This window comes from Oryza glaberrima, chromosome 3, assembly GCF_000147395.1.
Source record: "Oryza glaberrima chromosome 3, OglaRS2, whole genome shotgun sequence".
Taxonomy (NCBI): Eukaryota; Viridiplantae; Streptophyta; class Magnoliopsida; order Poales; family Poaceae; genus Oryza; species Oryza glaberrima.
Genome location: NC_068328.1, coordinates 27134588 through 27152429, shown reverse-complemented (window position 1 = coordinate 27152429; position 17842 = coordinate 27134588). Strand labels below are relative to the sequence as shown.

Here is a 17842-nt window from a genome sequence, read left to right as displayed (position 1 = left end):
GCGAGACGAATCTTTTAAACTTAATTGTGCTATGATTTGACAATGTGGTGCTACAGTAAATATTTGCTAATGACGGATTAATTATGCTTAATAAATTCGTCTCGCAGTTTTCTGGCGGAATCTGTAATTTATTTTGTTATTACACTACGTTTAATACTTCAAATCTGCCTCCGTATATCCGATGTGATATGTAGGGGCAAATTTTTTTACCAACTAAATAAGCCTAAAAAAAGAGATTGATCGGTTGATGACTTTGATAGTACTTCCTCCGTTTTACAATATAAGTCTGTCAGGGTTACGGTTTAGGCATACCCTTTACCCTTCGATATACGTTACATATCGATATGATATACCTACGCTCATGCGGATATTTTTTGTATATTCTAAGGAAACCTTTCACGGAATCTACAGACGGGAAGAATCCTACTCGGGCAGAACTGGGTCGTTGGCGTATCGTATAGGGTCCGATACCTCCGAGTTCTACGTGGAGACCTCTAGATCTGCGATATAAAAGGAACCCCCTGGGGAGGGTTGAGGACATCGAATCTCAGAGCCAACACAACCTACACAGCCTACGAAGCCGGAGCCTACGAGGAGCCAAGTCATCGAGAGCTAGTCGAAACAACTCGACTACAATCTCACCGGATCCGACAAGTTCCCTTGTTCCCTTTGTAACCTATGTTTTCTACCATATAATCCCACATCAACTGGATTAGGGCTATTACTTATCAAGGGGCCTGAACCAGTATAATTCTTGTCTTTTGTTTGCTTGATGTCGTACTACGTAGATCCTTGTACCAACGTACCCCAATACCCTCTATATCCGGTCTACGGGTATCACCCGTCGACAAAGTCATTTTAGCATTTCTCACATATTGATAGTAATGAATCTAGATAGATATATATGTCTAGATTTATTAACATTAATATAAATGTGGAAAATGCTAGAATGACTTACATTGTAAAACGTAAAACGGAGGGAGTAGTAGTAGACAACAATAGAGTGGTTTGAGTTTCAACTTCACGGTGTGAAGTGCCTAGTCCGAGTTTCTAAAGCCGTAAAGCTTCTCCTAACACCTTCGACTCTTCCAAACGACTTAAATTTTCATCTGATTCTAAGAAGCTGTACTTTTGAAATTCAGAAAACCAACCAGGCAACCAGAAGTTAGAAAGCGTTTATAAAATCTTAAACTCCTCGAGCATGTACATATGCACATAGCCACTCCTCCGTTCTAAAATCATATTTGATTTTTTTTTTCAAAGTGAGTATTAAGAAGTCATATAAAATTAAATTGAGTATTTTTTTTATTAGTTGAGACGGAGTAGATCAAGAGATAATTGTATTCTAATTTAAGATAAAATCTGAACACTACGAGCAGCCATATTGGAATGGCAAATTTTATCACATGACACTCAAAGTTTGTATAATTTGTTGATAGACACCGTAAAAATATGTTACAGTTGAATGGCACAATAAAAAGTTAGTAATTTGCTAGAGAATACTTTCCGCACAATTTAAGATATATATATATATATATATTTTAAAAATGTCCCTCAAGCCAAAAGCTTCGAACCTGATGATTGGGTGATGATAAATGGCCTGCTTGGTAGAAGCTCCAACTCCTAAATTTAGCTTCGAGAATTGAGTCTGGAGTGGAGTCTCTAGTTCTTTCTGGGAGAGCGCTCCATCTAGCTCTGCTCCTATTTTAGGTGGAACTGAAACTGTTTGGTTAGGCTCTAGCTACAGGAGAGATAGAGGTAGAGTTGAAGCTGTAACCAAACAAGCCCAGAGTATGATGTACGCTATCAATGATTGAAGATTCAATGTTGCATAATTTTTAGATTTTCACTCTTGCTAACACCATGTTAGAAGCTCGTGGTCTTTGAGACATTCTATATATTTAACGAATTTATCTTTTCAATTGGACCGAAAATATCCTTCAGAAAATTAATCATCAAGTCTCTGTACATGCTTTTAAAATATATACCTCTCCGTCCTTAAAAAAATAAAACTCAATCCTAGCAACAAATCTGAACACGCAGATTGTTTTTGGGACGGAGTACAAGTTAAGCACACAAATTTTAGGAGTAACGCCGTGTTTAGTTCCAAAATATTTTTTCAAACTTCCAACTTTTCCGTCACATCAAAACTTTTCTACACACATAAACTTTCAATTTTTCCGTCACATCGTTCCAATTTCAACCAAACTTTTAACTTTAGCGTGAAATAAACACAACCTAAGAGTGTTGGCATGGCAGAGAAAACACGATAACATTTGCTTAAGTCCACGGTTCACACTGGATGGATATTTTCTTTTTTCCTATTTGCCGCAATCAGGTTGGATTTTTTTTTTCTTCTACAGGTATGCTTGCTTAGAGATATATACTATATGATTATATGTACGTGGTTGCTTGACTGTTTCAGTGTTAATTTGTAATGTACTCCTACTCAGTATGCATGTCTCAATTAGGCCCCGTTTAGTTCCCAAAAAGTTTTTTCCAAAAACATCACATCGAATCTTTAGACACATACATGAAGCATTAAATGTAGATTAAAAGAAAAACTAATTATACAGTTAGAGGGGAAATCGCGAGACGAATCTTTTGAGCCTAATTAGTTCATGATTAGCCATAAGTGCTACAGTAACCCACATGTGCTAATGATGGATTAATTAGGCTCAAAAAATTTGTCTTGCGGTTTTCAAGCGAGTTATGAAATTAGTTTTTTCATTCGTGTCCGAAAACCCCTTCCAATATCCGGTCAAACGTCCGATGTGACATCCAAAAATTTTCATTTCGCGAACTAAACAGGCCCTTATTTGCTTGATGCATGCTCATAGTTTCTGATCTCTCCATCTCAGCACAAATGGTTGGTGCTACAAAACCTGTGGGTTTATTTGACTGTGCCACAACAACTGAGCTGACTATATCTCTTTCCAGATCGAGCAATAGCTCCAACTCTTCTGACTTTGGTTCACAAAGATCACTAGAAAGTCATAGTTTCATGAAAGCGGCTGGCTGCATTTGTCAACTGCGTTGTCGATCGACGCAATGCCAAAAGTCCTATCCTTCAACGAAGATGACAGAATTAGTTCGTTCAAACAAAAAAGAGGCAAATTAATTAAAGCTTTGTGTGGTCTGAAACAGTATGCAAACACAAACCTGAGCTGGGAGCACGTAGACGTCTCGGTCAAGGACACAGTTCAACGGTTGGAAGTTTATGGCAGCCCACGAACAAAGTCTCCAATTTTGACTTGCTGCTGCTCGTGTTCGATCCTTTGGCAATTTTTTTTTTTCAAAAAAAAGTTTTGTGCGCGCGTTTTGTGATATATAGTCATATTTTGGTGAAACTTTAGTCGCTGGCAGTGCAAGTTGGCAAATAAAATAGCATTTGCGTTCGATGTGGGGGAAGAATATATTAGTAGATTTTATCATCAAAAGTACTTTAGCTGTTTAGCATACTATAATTTTATAATATAATGTAGCATATCATGTATGTGGTGTACTATATATTATCAGAATCAATGGTGTATCGAGGACCAACGTGGCTTACCTGTTGTTTCGGTTGTTCCTATGAACTCCCATCTGTGTTCTCCTACCTACCTGCATTTTCACCTGCATAGATTAATTAATTCGCATGCTCCCCACAAGTTGCTCTTCCTTGCCAGTTGCCAGATTGTATTTCCAGATACGTATCCTCTGCTAGGCTGCTAGCAAGGGTTGCCGTTCGCCATTATCTCCCTCCATCCGTATCTGACGGCTGTCCTTTTATGGTTCCAGTTTTAGATTGAATAATATATGTTATCTTACTAGATCAGATTTCTTTCCCCCTTTTTTTTTTCCGAAATACACTACAGACGCATGACGCTCACAGGAACATACGCACCCAATACATATGAGCACATTCAAAGATTGGGTCAACATATTTTCATATTCACAAAGTCACCATGTGCATCACAGATCTATACCATAACGTCCTCTTGAACAGATGATGTTTTTATGACATTGCAGATGGCTATTGGCGCATGCTAACAGACGCCCGCCGATGAATTGGTCATTTTGCTAGGCAAAGAGCGATAAATGAGCTGATTACAGAATAATCAAGGGTGTCATTTTTTTTGCCACCCTTTAGGAGGGCTAAAGGGAGCCGCATGCAAAACGATTAGGGTATCAATTTTATAGGCGACCCTCTTACCATCCTCTCCAAGAGCTGCAAGGGCTATTTGCAAAATGGTCGGCCTCCTCAACGGGTGATCATTAGCATATGCCAATGAACGTCTACAACATCGTAAAAAAGGCCCTCTAGAAGGGTGTTTATAAAAAAAAACGCTCTCTCATATAGCGTTAGGTAAAGGTCTGTAAAATTTTAGGACCAAAATATATATATATTTAAAAAAATATTAGGAAAATATAAAAATTAAAAATCGTCAAGGGTGGTTGGACCTCATTCTCTGGGCCAACTAGCCATGGCCGGGTAAGAGGTACATGGAGCTCAATGATTTTCTTTTCTTTTTGGGTGGGCCTAAACAGGCTTGGACTGTCAATCTGGGCCTTAGCCTACTTCTATGTTTTTTTTTTTCAGGGGAGCCTACCTCTATGTTTCTTATGAGTAATGTTCTATGTTTCCTCTAAAAAAAATGTAAAAATATTATTTTTAAATCAAGATTTATAGAGGTTTGTTTTGAAAATTATATTTAAAAACAACGGAGGGAGTATACGAAAAACAACAAAGACAAATTTCAGGTAACAATAATTTCATTTTTGACAAAATTCGTTTGTTTACTCGAAAATTACATTAAAACCTTGTCGAGTAACAGTACGACAACATGTTCTATTTTACTAAAATTTTACGGATATTATTTTTCCCAATTTGTGCAAATGAGAGCACCCTGATACAGTGATACTCCTGGGAAGAAGACCTGAATATGTCTTCCCATGGGCCCACATATCCAATTCCGGCCCACGTAGGCATCAGTATCACACGATGACATCACCTCACCCACGATCCCACGGAGTCCACGTCTAATACTCTAATCCGATTCGGATTTCGAACGACGCGTCGACGGTTGCGCGCGCACGCGTACGCGCGCCGATAAATTCGCCCCGCAATTCTCCGTGCTCTTCGACTCGATCTCTCCGAGATCGATCCATCCATCCATCCATTGATCGAGATGGGCGCGGCGGAGGAGACGACGATGAGGCTGCTCTGCAGCCACGGCGGCCGCCTCGTGCCGTGCGGCCCCGGCGGCGGCCTCCGGTACGTCGGCGGCGAGACGCGCGCCCTCGCCGTGCCGCGCGGGGCCCCCTTCCGCGAGCTGACGGCGCGGCTGGCGGAGAAGGCCGGCGCCGGCGGCGACGCCGTCACGGCGGTCAGGTACCGCCACGCCGACGGGGGCCTCGACGAGGACCTGCTGGTGTCGGTCACCTCCGACGAGGAGCTCGCCCACATGCGCGACGAGTACGACCGCCTCAGGGCGACGCGGCCGTCCGCGAGCTTCCGGGTGTTCGTCTCCACCGCCGCTGGTGTCCAGCAGCAGCGGCGCCAGCCGTCGCGCCCCCGATGATGATGCGGCGCGCGCGGAGCGCGCAGGAGCTCGCCGGGCGCCTGGCGCACCGGCCTTGCCCGCCGGCCGGGCGGAGCGCCGCCGCGCCGTCCGTGCGGCGAGTGCACAGCGCGCAGGAGCTCGCCGCCGGGGGCGGCCACTCGCGCCAGTGCTTCGACAACCGCCGCCGCCTCCAGAGCTGCTGCTGGTGCTGCCACCGCCGCCGCGACCAGTGCGCGGCTGTGCCACAGCCGGCGAGGCCGGTGCGCCAGCTGCCGGCCGCCATGTCCAAGAACGTCAATGGCGCGCGACAGGCGGCTCCTGCGGTGTCAGCGGCGGCGAAGGCGACAGGTCCGGTGGTCTTCGAGTTGGAAAACCGAAGAGCTTGCTGGGAGTTCGAGTGATAGCTAGGGTTTAGTCTCTGTAGATCATAGCTATTCTTGTCGATTTCTGAATTCATTCAGAAATCGGAAGTGGAGATGTAAATTCTTGTAGTTTGCCAATGGTTGGAACGTCCTCTTCGTCTATTACTAGTTTGGACGATTTGTGGTTCAGTAATTTGTAGTTCTGGCCACAGGATGTAATTAATGATGGGAGTAAGATTGGTTCTTGGATTGTAAATAAATAAAGTTCTGAACAATGGTAGGTACAGTTTATTGCTTGTTGATGTTGATGTAGATTGTTTCAAAGTTACATCTACAATATGTTGGCTTCACAGCCTGCATGAGTTCATGGCGCAGTGAATAAATATCAGGGAAATTCAATCAAACAATCAGATTCGATCAGCATTCAATTAAGCAATCAGATTAAATCGGCTGAATACGAAATTAGCTTACTTCCTCAGAAAATAAATGAATATGAAATTCCATGTCCATGATTCCAGCATGTCTGTTTGAAAGCCGGCTATCAGCCACAACTACTGCATATAAAGACGGATTGTAAGTGAAGTTACCTTAACTTCCTTGAACCACAAATACTGCATACTCAAGACAGAATATCAGCATACCTTGACTTCATTGGACCAAAGAGCCGATTAGAAATTTAGAATGTCCTCAGTTCTATAATACTGAAGAAATTGCATCCAAGGACAAGGTTCAGAATGAACAAAACAAGCCATTCAGATGGTGTATTATCCCTCACATTATGCTTGATTTCTTCAGCAGTTTTTCTGGGAAAAGTATGCAGATTCCTTGAGGGGATGTTCCCTAGTTCGGTAAAAAACTATCCAATGGTTATGAATATTTCATTGAAAATTTGACACTTCATACAACATATAAACTTTACAAAATCTTTTAAGTCTAAACTCAACTCATACATCGAAGATATTAAAAAGACAAATCCAACATATGAACAGTATGTGCACTATTTATACTTGAATGTGTCCCTTCTTTTTCTCAATATGTAGGTTGATTTCGAATTTGATTTTAAGTGAAGTGATAAATATCAGGATATCACTATATTCTACATTATCAAAAGTTTTGAATTTTTTTACAACCATTTACATTGGGTTTGAGTGGCAAAGGAATACAAGAGGACTTCTCCTCGAGATATTACAATCCACTCTTGGTTCTTCTCCACTTAACAATGGTGGTTTCTAAGTTTTGCCCAAGTCAGCTGCAAGCCGATTGAAATCCCTTTCTCCATTCTTCTCTTACTCCACTAGTGGGGGAGTGCACCGGCTCCCAATCCACCGTGACTAGCTAGGGAGGGGCGTGCGTGATCACGTAGGACGAGGGGAGATCAAGTTGGTAGTTTGGAGGTGGTCCACCTCTAGTCAAGGGTCTACTTGGCACAGCTCCAGCTCCAGCTCCACCTTTCCTGGAGCTAGAGCTCAGCCGAATAGTTTCAGCTCCACCTAAAATGGAAGCGGAGCTGGGTGGAGCTCTCTCACAAAATGAAATTAGATATGTGGAGCTGGGTTTAGACAGTTCCACAACTACACTCCAGACCTAACTCCTGAAAACTAGATTTAGGAGTTGGAGCTCTACCAAACAGGTAGGCTATCTCTTGGAGTGAAGTATGTATTTTAGTCCTCAAATACTTATTAGAGATTTTTAAAAGAGATTTAGGGAACAAAAATTTTGGCAACTATTGGTGATGTTCAAAGCAGGGTATGTCGTCCTCAAGGTGGACCTTAGGCTCTGGGTCACTTGGCCATGGCCGGGTAAAAGGTCCATAGAGCTCAATGATTTTTCTTTTTTTTTCTATGGGGCTAAACAGGCTTGGGTGCCTGGGTCTTGGCTTACGGATGATGGTGGCGTCTTCAGCGCCACTACCGTCCCGGAGGCTTCGTCTAGGAGGTCCTGTTTGACCACCTTTACCTCCTTGGTTCCTCTTAGTTTAGCTGTGTGTTCTACGTTGTCATTACTAGGTTAGCACAAGGGATAAGCATATCTTCTCTCTCACCCTCTCCTTCATTAACTCTTCCCCATGAAGATGACTAAGAGCCCATCGACGGTCTTCTGTTTGGAGTAGGTGTTCAGCAAGGCATTTGTAGCACCTTTTAAAATTAGCGACAATCAGTCACACAATGGCGACTGGTTTGGTGCTAGTACTTTCTCTTGATGTGTTTCAAGGAGTTGTCGTGTGTTGGCTATTCTTTTGTTATAGATCTTATAATTATTTTTCCTATTGTACCAATATGAAACTTCGCATGCCCGGTTATTTAGAAAAAAAAGAGAAATTTCAAGCCATTTCCTTTTCATTTTAGATTTCTATTTTAACACAACTCTTTTATTTAATCGAACTTACATTAATATCTGGTAGAGTAACATATGATAAAATGGTATATTTTTACTAAAATCGCTAGGATATCATTTCCAGTTTATGCAAATGATAGCACCCCCAAATCCCCAATACTCCTGGGAAAACCTGAATTATCCGTCCGTTGGGCCGACATATGCAATTTCGGCCCACGAAACGAAAGCATCACCCCGAGACAGGGTCCATGTCGAATCCGATTCGGATTTCGAACGACGCGTTGACGGTTGCGCACGCGCAGGCGGGGTCGATAAATTCGCGCCAGATTCGCCCGCCCCCGCGCACATCTCATCTCATCTCCCCCCTCACCTTCCAGACTCTCACCTCACCTTCTGACACTCCGAGATCGATCCATCATCGATCGAATCGTTCCGATGGCGGCGGCGAAGGAGGAGGCGATGATGAGGCTGCTCTGCAGCCACGGCGGCCGCCTCGTTCCGTGCGGCCCCGGCGGCGGCCTCCGGTACGTCGGCAGCGAGACGCGCGCCCTCGCCGTGCCGCGCGGTGTCCCCTTCCGCGAGCTGACGGCGCGGCTGGCGGAGAAGGCCGGCGCCGCCGCCGTCACGGCGGTCAGGTACCGCCTCGCCGACGAGGGCCCCGACGAGGACCTCCTGGTGTCGGTCACCTCCGACGAGGAGCTCGCCCACATGCGCGACGAGTACGACCGCCTCAGGGCGACGCGGCCGTCCGCGAGCTTCCGGGTGTTCGTCTCCACCGCCGTTGACGCCGCCGCCGGCGTCCAGCAGCGGCGCCGCCCACACCCACCCGTCGCGGCGCCCCCGATGATGATGCGGCGCGCCCGGAGCGAGATGGGGCTCGCCGCCGGGCTCCCCGCCGCGCCGCCGCCCATGCGGCGAGCGCGCAGCGCGCAGGAGCTCGCCGCCGGTGGCAGCCACTCGCACCAGTGCTTCTACGACCGCCGCCGCCAGAGCTGCTGCTGCTGCTGCTGCTGCTGCCACCGCCGCCGCGACCTGCCACCGCCGGCGTGGCCGGTGCGCCCGCTGCCCTCCATGTCCAAGAACGTCAATGGCGCGCGACCGGCCGGCGGCCAAGAAGCGGCGAAGGCGGCCATGGTGGCCATGGAGATGGACAGCCGAAGAGCTTGCTGGGAGTTGGAGTGATAGTTAGGGCTTAGTCTTTGTAACCAGTAACCATGCCTCTTGTAGATAATATTTACAGAAATTGAGAAGATTCAATTTCTATCTTCAGAAATCAGAACTGAAGCTGTAAATGCTTGTAATTGCCATTGCAACATCCTGATCTTCGTCCAATATTTAGTTTGGACGATTTGTGGTTTTAGTTTTGACCACGGGATGAATTGATGGATTAAGATTGATTCTTTGACTGTAAATAAATAAATGAAGTAAATTCTGAACAATGGTACGGGCAGTTTAAGACTGATGTGTGCTGTTGATTGTTTCAAAAATTCATGGATAATTATGATTGCTTGACAACCTTGCAGCGTTTCATGGGGCAATGATTCATCAGGGAATTCAATAAAGCAAGCAGATTCAGGTGGTGTTTGAATCTTCTGAAGATGAAGATGAAGATAAAGATTAAGTGTTTTACGCAAAACGAGAAGGTAATTACGCAATCAGCTGAGTGCAGAAGCTTCCTTTCTCACAAAATAATGGAATATGAAATTCCTTGTCCACGATTCCAGCATGTCTGTTTGCAAGCCGGATATCAGCCACAAGTACTGCATTTAAAGACAGATTATAAGTGAAGTTATCTTGATTTCCTTAGACCACAAACACTGCATACTCAGACTGAATATCAGCGAAGAAGTTACCTTGATTTAATTAGACCAAAGAGCCTATTAATATGTCCTCAGTTCTATACAATACTGAAAGTAATTGTATCCAGGAGAAGGTTCAGAATGAACAAAACAGCCATTCAGACGGTGTATTATCCCCCACACATTATGATTGATTTCTTCAGCAGTTTTTCTCCACTTCGCTCCAGTATTCAACCAACAACAATGCTTTTCAGATTTTGCCCATGTCAGAGCTGCAAACCAATTTAATACAGATGCACAAGCTTCGGATCTTGAGGTATGGCCCCAGTATGTTTCAACAGACCAAAGGCCGGTTAGTAAGGATGCAGTTCTTACTGGTTTGCATTCTCCTGGGAAGAAGGTTTTCATCTGGTTTTTTTAGCATCATCAAATATCTCCTTAAAATGAGTGAAACTGTAACGTGTAAAAGGGGATTCTTAGGCTGTACAACATGCAATATCTTAGGCTGTCATAACTTTACATTAGAAAATGGCAAAAACTTTAATCAGTTATTCTAAGGCCAAACAGAAATTGATTTGCACTCGATAAAAATTGTTGAAAACAATTCAGCAAAACGACTGAAATAAGGATCGATGAACGATTCTCCTTGCATGATGGAGACATGATGCAGAGCATATGTAATGATCAAATGATATTATCATTGGCTTTTACCTTCCTTGCAGCAAGCTTGGACTGTTCTTGGCTGTTTGCTCCAGTGCAGACCCTCTTTTCTGAAGCAAATATTGGTCATGTTGTCTTCAGCTACCTTAAACTTCAGTTAAGCCCTGTCCAAGAGCACAAAGGGTATGATCAGACCAGTTGATACAAAATCTCAGGTTGTATTCCAGAAGGAAGACAAAATAGATGTATTTTCATCTGAAATTATGTGTATGGGTCGCAACTCTGCATTATAAGCCTATAGAGCAATATAACCTGCAGATCAGATTAACTGTTGAGATAATGGTCCTGAGATATGTATCAAATAACGGAGTGATTACAACTCCTACTTAATCAGTGAATTCCTGCAGAAAATAGGAAGCACTATTAGAGTGTTGGATTGGCCAGTTGCTAGTGATTCAAGATGTTACGGCCATTTTGACTCAATGATAACAGGGAAGAAAACCCACACAACTGAGCGCCTAATCTCGTATAATAGCAGGTAGCATCCTGGTATGTCAAAATTTCACAAGTTCAAATAAGAACCTACAGATTGACAACGCCACCACAAAACTTACATTTAACCTCACAATGAACATTGGGGATGAAATAACAGGAACATCAGTTATGAAGTTAACAGGGCAGTAGGCTACAGAACAAAAAAATAATCTGAATATTTAACAACTAGCAGATCACAGTTCGATAGGAATTCAAACAGGCAAACCTGCTACAATCATGCATATAAAGATGCACAAGAAAAATTCAGTGACCATATAAACTGAGAAAGAGTAATTAAAGAATACAGGCCACAGGTTCTTCAGTCCTACAGAAAAGAATCAAAGATTGAGTTCATCACCCAACCAGACACGTTATTTCAAATGTTCAAATTCATTCAAAAGTGGACATATAGTTGAATCACCAGGAACCAATGAAGATATTCATCTTGTTAGGAATACAGCTCCACAAACTATGCATCTTGAGAGATGACAAAGTATATTGCAAAGGACTAGAGAACCATGTAACAAGTCAGCCCTCTTCTTTACTTGCATGAGTGCATGACCTTACCAGGAGATTCTGGTCTGATTTTGTCAGTTTCACTCCCTCGGTAAACTAGTGAAACTGTAACATGTAAAAATAACTGCTTACCTTACCAGTTGAAGCCTTGGTATGCTATCTAGTTATTTCTGTCCCAGAGAAAATCACTATGATAAGCAACGCAGGTTGCTCTTACAAATGAGAAATTTTAAGGAAAAAAACTTCACTAAATTTACAACAGACGTAATTGCACAAACAAAAATTTTCATACGTAATCTTACATACCAACTGACAGCAGATTCCTCATAGACAAGGGAATGGGAGAATCTACTTGCTACTGAAAAATTCTTATGATGCAGCACCTCATTTGGATATTCTCTCAATTTTTTTCAGAGCTATTCTAGTGGCTTTTCAACAATTCAAACAAGTCAACTCAGGTGTATTAACATGAACATTTCAGAACTTGCTGTTTACGAGCTTAGGAAAATGCACAAGCAATTAAAAGTAACTAGCAGATTTACATCTGATGCCAAATATTCATCTAAGCAATCAACTGCTGATCACAACACAGCTGATGGTGATTAAAATAATGAAATGAGCACATGTTTTAAAGGAATAATCTCATTCCTCTAGGTAGTCAAAATAATAAATTAGTTTAAAGGTAAAGCTGATACATAAGAAATGTAGGATGAGCATAGCTATTGCGTATAAACAACACAACACAAATGGCAGCACAAATCTACAGGTAGCATGTAAAGCCTATGTGGATCCAGAGAGACAGGATGCTAAGATAACAACAATGTCAGTACACAATCTGACCTCAGCTACGAAGGCTAATAGTTGTGCTCCTTTAATGGTAATCTTCTATCTGGGAGCTGTACAGATTTATTCCTGACCAAGGGTGCAGAATTCCTCGCATTTATATTCTCCGAGCTAAGCATTTCTTTGCTACTAGAATTCCGGAAGGCTTCTTCATTATTAACTTTATGCATGATCTTTGTCAAGCTTGTCATCAGATCTTCATCTACATGAATTGCTGCTCCAATGGTATCGACCAGTCCAGTCAACTCATCAAATAAATATTTCCTCTCTTGAACAAAGGCATTGCACATATTCTTTGTCCTAGACTTCAACTCTCCTACATGCTCATCCAGTACTTCTTTTCTTTCCTCCAAAGATCTCAGCTTATTTGCAACTTCCAGATGCTCCTTTGCATTTTCTAACATCTCTGCAGTTGCCTTGGCTTTGAGTTGCTCAAGATCATTCTTCAAATTGTTGGACTGTTGTTTCTCCAACGCTAAATTTACTTGCACTGCCTTAAGCTCTCTTTCACATTCTTCAATGAGCATGTCCTTGAACAAATTATCATGCTCTTGGATAAGATTGAGTGAATTAAGATTTCCTGCTAAACAATATAGTTGCCGAACCTCAACCTGAACTTCTGCTAGCTTTTCTGCAGCAGATTCGACTAGGTGCTTAATGTCAACTTGAGCAGATTCAACATTTTCTTGAATTTCAGAAATAGCATTTTCTTTTTCTGCAATTAGTGTATACCAATCAGCTTCCTCCTGATCAAACATTTCCATGAGTTCTTGCTCTCTGCATGTGTATTTCTGTTCGAAGAAACTGAGCCTTGTTTCAAGTTCCAAAAGCTTTTTGTCAAAGACCTCAACGATTTCAGAGTACTTTCTATTGACTTCTTGAATGGACCTGTCAGCCTCTGACTTGATAAGACCTGCCACATCAAGCTTTTTATCTAAATTTTCTTCTTCCAGCACAGCGATGTGTTGCTGAAGCTCGTCAATATTCCTGCACCTCTCATCTATTATACTGCATAACTTATCCTTTTCTTCCCTAAGAGACTCTTCAGCATCCATTTTGGAATTAAGAGCAGAAACCAGATCACTCTTTAGCACAGAGTTTTCATCCATGTAGCGCCCTAGCTCAGTTTCCATACTAACTCTCAACTTTTCAAATTCTTCCACTGCTTGCATTTGCTGATGAAGATTTTCTGTGACTTGGTCAAGCTCATTCTTCTTGTCCAAAAGACAACAGTTTACTTCATCAAGAGCACATAGCAACTTCTCATTTTCGTCACTGTAAGTCTTCTCGGCTTCTATTTTAGCCATATGGGTAGCATCTAGATCCCTCTTCAGGACACAAATTTCATCAATGTAGCCCTTGATTTCAGTCTCCATATTGACTCTCAGTTCTTCCAAATGTTCTAGTGCTTGCTTTTGCTGATGAAGAATGATTTCAAATTGTCTCAGTTCACAGTTCTTCTCAGAAAGGGCAGAGTTTGCTTCATTGAGAGCACCTAGTAATTTCTCCTTTTCTTCTCTTAGGGACTTTTCAATTTCTGTTGTTGCAATAAGATCTCTTTTCAGTACATTGTTCTCATCCATATAGCCCTTTAGTTCATTTTCCATAGAAAGTTTGAGCTCTTCCAAATGCTCCATTGCTTGTTTTTGCTTATGAAGATTGATTTCTATTTGGCTCAGCTCACTCTCCCGCTCAGAAACTGCAGAGTATGCTTCATCCAAATCAGATAATGCTTTCTGCAGTTTCTCATGCAGGCCTTTTTCCTCTTCTGAAGATTCACCTTTTAAGCAGTGAACATCTCTTGATGCATTGTCAAGATTGTATGTATCAAGCTGCCTTTGCATCTCTTCGCGTTCCTTTTCCATGTGTTCAAGCTGCTCAATTCTTTGATGCAATGTTGCTATTACCTCAACTTGTTGTGCCCGCTCAGCTTGAGATTGAGCAATGGCACAGTTATCTTCCTCTAACTGCTTTCTTGCAGCAGCAAAATTGTGCTCAAGTTGTGCACAGTTCTTCTGCATATCCAGTTGAATCGTTTCAAAATATGAGCAAGAATCATAAAGTTTTGATTCTACAATAACAAGAGCTACTGAAGCTTCCCAATTCTGCACAGCTTGCATCTCCAGGGAGCTATAACTGCTCAGAAGCTCAATCTGCATTTGCTTGATAAGTGTATCTTTAGAATCTAACTGTGACAAGCATCCATCCAGCTCACTCCCAAGCTTCTCCATCTGTGTTTTCCATTCTGCCTCTTTATCTCTCAGCTTATCAATGCAGTTTCTATGCGTCTGTTCTAGAGCTCGGAACTTCTGCTGCAGAACCTTCAACGAAACTACAGCATCTGCACCACCAATCTGAGCCTCCTGGTGTTCCTTCAACGAAGATCGCATATCCTCATTTTCTTGCTCAAGACGTGCCTTCCCATACTCCATTTCCTTGAGCAATGTGACCTTCTCAGCCAGTGAGCTTCTCAACGATGCGATCTCCCCATCCCGCTTTGCAGTAAGCGACTCAATTGTGGACCTCGCCTCTTCATAATCGGAGACCACATTACCATACAAGTGTTTCAATTCAGACATCTCCGCCTCGAGCAGCTTCCGGCGGCCTTCCTCATGGGCTAATGCCTGGCTGCACATCTCGAGCCTTGACCGAAAATCCTCAGCCATTCTGGTCTTGGAATCCAAATTGACCTCAAGAGTGCCAATCTGATCAACCAACATTGATCTGTCAGAGCCCCATTCCTTCTTCGCGGCCCTGAATTCATCCTGTACCTTTTTGAGTGCATCCTCGAGGTGCCTAAACTGCTCAGATTTCCACTTGAGCTTCCCCTCGATGGCGGCCTTCTGGTCCTCCATTTTCAGCAGCATATCGTCCCTCATCATCACCTCCTTCGGTGCCAATGCCCTCTGCTCAGCCTCCGAGCACTTCTTTTCCTTCTCCGACAGCAACCTCCTGAGCCGGGCAACCTCCTCGCCGCACGAGCGCGCGGCCGCCTCCTGCTCGAGCCGCCTCGCCTCGGACTCCTCCAGCGCCGCGACGAGCTCCCGCTTCTCCGACTCCAGGGCATCGCTCCTCTCCCTGGCGCTGCTCCTGAGCCCCTCGTGCGCCGCGCAGAGGTGCCGCAGCGCCTGCTCCTTCTCCGCGAGCCTGGCCTCCAGCTCCCGGCGCGCCTCCCCCGAGGAGGAGATCTCCTCGTCCCGGGCGGCGACCTCCCGCGCCTGCCTCTCCGCCTCCGCCCTCGCCTCCCGGAGCCGCGCCGCCTGCTCGGCGCCCGCCCGCTTGAGCCCCTCGGCGAGCTCCGCCTTGGCGCGGCACTCCGCCGTGAGCGCCTCCACCTCCGACCTCAGCTCGTCCATCTCCCTGCACATCTCCTCCATTTCCACTGCACCAAAACACACAAATCAACCCCCAATGTGAGAACGCACAGTACGCATTCCAACCCAACCAAAATCTCGCCGAAAGCCGCGGCGGCGGCGGCGGCGGCCAGACCCAACCCACCCACCTTTGAGGGAGGAGCAGGTCGGGAAGAAGGAGCGGGACATGGCTAGAGATCGGGCATGGAAACCCTAGAAAATGTGGAGGTGTGGGGGGAAGAGGAGGATTTGAAATTTGGGGATTTACCTGCGGTGGCGGAGGGCGGAGGCGGATCTGGACGAAGCGGACGCGGCGAGTCCGTTTGGTTTTTTAGCCGCCGCCGTCCGCGGCTTCTAGCGTTTGAAATTGGCGGCGCGGCGGTGGCGATGGGACGGGGCACGGGGGTTGTGGCTGACAGGTGGGGCCCACGTGGAGTTCTGGGACAGCGTCGTAATGGCTCGGCTGACGGTACATGGGCCAGGATGGCTGGCCCACGAATAACTGGGCCGAGTTGAAGAGCGGCTGACGGAGACCAACATGGTTAAGGGCCTAAACTGTCATTAATCAATGTAACTAAGTTCACTTTAGTTTCTCACATTTTTGCTGAGTCTGAATTTCGCCCCTAAACCCAAATACCGTTATTAATTTACAAAACCGGCTCACCCGACATCCTAAGCAGTATTATACCCAATTTTAGTTGATGTGACGTGACAAGCTGAGTCAGTGGGACCCACATAGAGCCATATGTCAGTGAGCAGCATTCCTTCGCTTCCCTCCTAGATCCGGCGAAGGGGAGGGGCATCGGCAGCAGTGCGGCCAGAGGGGAGGGTAGAGTCGACAGCGGTGCGGCCAGAGGGGAGGGTGGCGTCGGCGGGTAGTGGGTAGGCATGGGGGCGGCGGATCTGGTGACGGCGACGGGAGCAGGCAACGGCCACAAGGAGGACGGCGACGGCTAGGGTTAGGGTTTCGTATTTTTGGATTCATTTTTGATTTTTAATTTTTGCGTGCGCAACATAACCACACCGAACGCGAAAATCAGATTTTTCGCGTGCGAGTGTGCCACTCGTAGGCAAAAATAGTGATTTTTGCATATACCTGGGTGCGTGTGGCTCACCCACCCACACGCGAAAACTTTTTTTACCGCACAAAAAAAATTCTTTTCGTAGTAGTGAAATTGAGAGATCCATAATGAACTTATTCTTTAATTAATTATTATGGGTAAGAATTTTAAAAAAATGATGAGCTGGAGTACTAACTACTGTAACATGGGCACAAGTTCATAACCACGTAGTTACCTCGGTTGGTTTAAAAGTATAGTACTAAACTATCGGTCAGATTCCACAAACTGGGCCTACCACGACCCAAATACAGTGGACTTTTTCTTGCTACAGGTAACGTGTAAACCGCGCACGCACACCACCTCTGACCAACGTGTAGTAGCTGTGTAAGCATTCTTTAAACCGATTTTTTTTTGTTTCTTTAGCGTTTTTTTTCTTTTCTTCATTATCGCCGTTTCTGTGCTAGAGCCACGTACTAGTAGTCAACTACTCCGTAAAAAAAAATTCAATCTAGGAGGAAATATGACCTCTTCTATAACAATATATATAGACACCTCCACATTCTCCTAGGAGAGGTTCGAGGTTGATTTTTTCAGGGGGGAGTAATATAGTAGTGCTGCGTGATTACCCCGTCCCATACAAATTTAACCTCGTACTACTTCTGTCTAGATTGTCCGGTCCTAAATTGAGTAAGTATCTGATGCATTGATAGAAAAAAAAAGGTTGTTGATAAACGGATTATATTATCGAATCTTAAACGGTGTGATTTTTTTTAAAAAAAACTATGTATATGAATTTCATAGAGTACCGTCTAAATTCAATTTTTAAACTTTATA

At 44.2% G+C, this 17842-nt stretch overlaps 3 protein-coding genes across 10 annotated transcripts; 2 read left to right on the top strand and 1 right to left on the bottom strand.

Annotated features, from left to right (window-relative positions):
* Positions 1 to 5171: 5171 nt before the first annotated feature.
* LOC127766379 (uncharacterized) lies at positions 5172 to 5564 on the top strand. The gene has a single exon (XM_052291434.1). It carries the CDS (start codon positions 5172 to 5174, stop codon positions 5562 to 5564), a length of 393 nt encoding a protein of 130 aa, XP_052147394.1.
* Positions 5565 to 8677: 3113 nt separating this feature from the next.
* On the top strand, positions 8678 to 9829 carry LOC127766378 (uncharacterized). The gene is made up of 2 exons (XM_052291433.1): positions 8678 to 9207; positions 9766 to 9829. Exons 1-2 carry the CDS (start codon positions 8678 to 8680, stop codon positions 9827 to 9829), a joined length of 594 nt encoding a protein of 197 aa, XP_052147393.1.
* On the bottom strand, positions 9600 to 16250 carry LOC127767946 (uncharacterized protein At4g38062). Of its 8 annotated transcripts, none has more exons than XR_008016537.1 (6): positions 16097 to 16250; positions 12592 to 15976; positions 10983 to 11102; positions 10753 to 10865; positions 10096 to 10449; positions 9601 to 10002 (listed from the first exon to the last, which is right to left on the bottom strand). XR_008016537.1 is itself a non-coding variant. In XM_052293437.1 (3 exons), exons 1-2 carry the CDS (start codon positions 16134 to 16136, stop codon positions 12606 to 12608), a joined length of 3411 nt encoding a protein of 1136 aa, XP_052149397.1. In that variant the 5' UTR covers positions 16137 to 16250; the 3' UTR covers positions 10877 to 11102; positions 12592 to 12605. The 8 variants fall into 8 exon arrangements, 2 of the variants coding, with proteins under 2 accessions (XP_052149397.1, XP_052149396.1); XR_008016534.1 differs by having other exon boundaries at positions 10096 to 10430; XR_008016533.1 differs by having other exon boundaries at positions 9600 to 10002; positions 10096 to 10865.
* Between the last annotated feature and the right edge of the window lie 1592 nt (positions 16251 to 17842).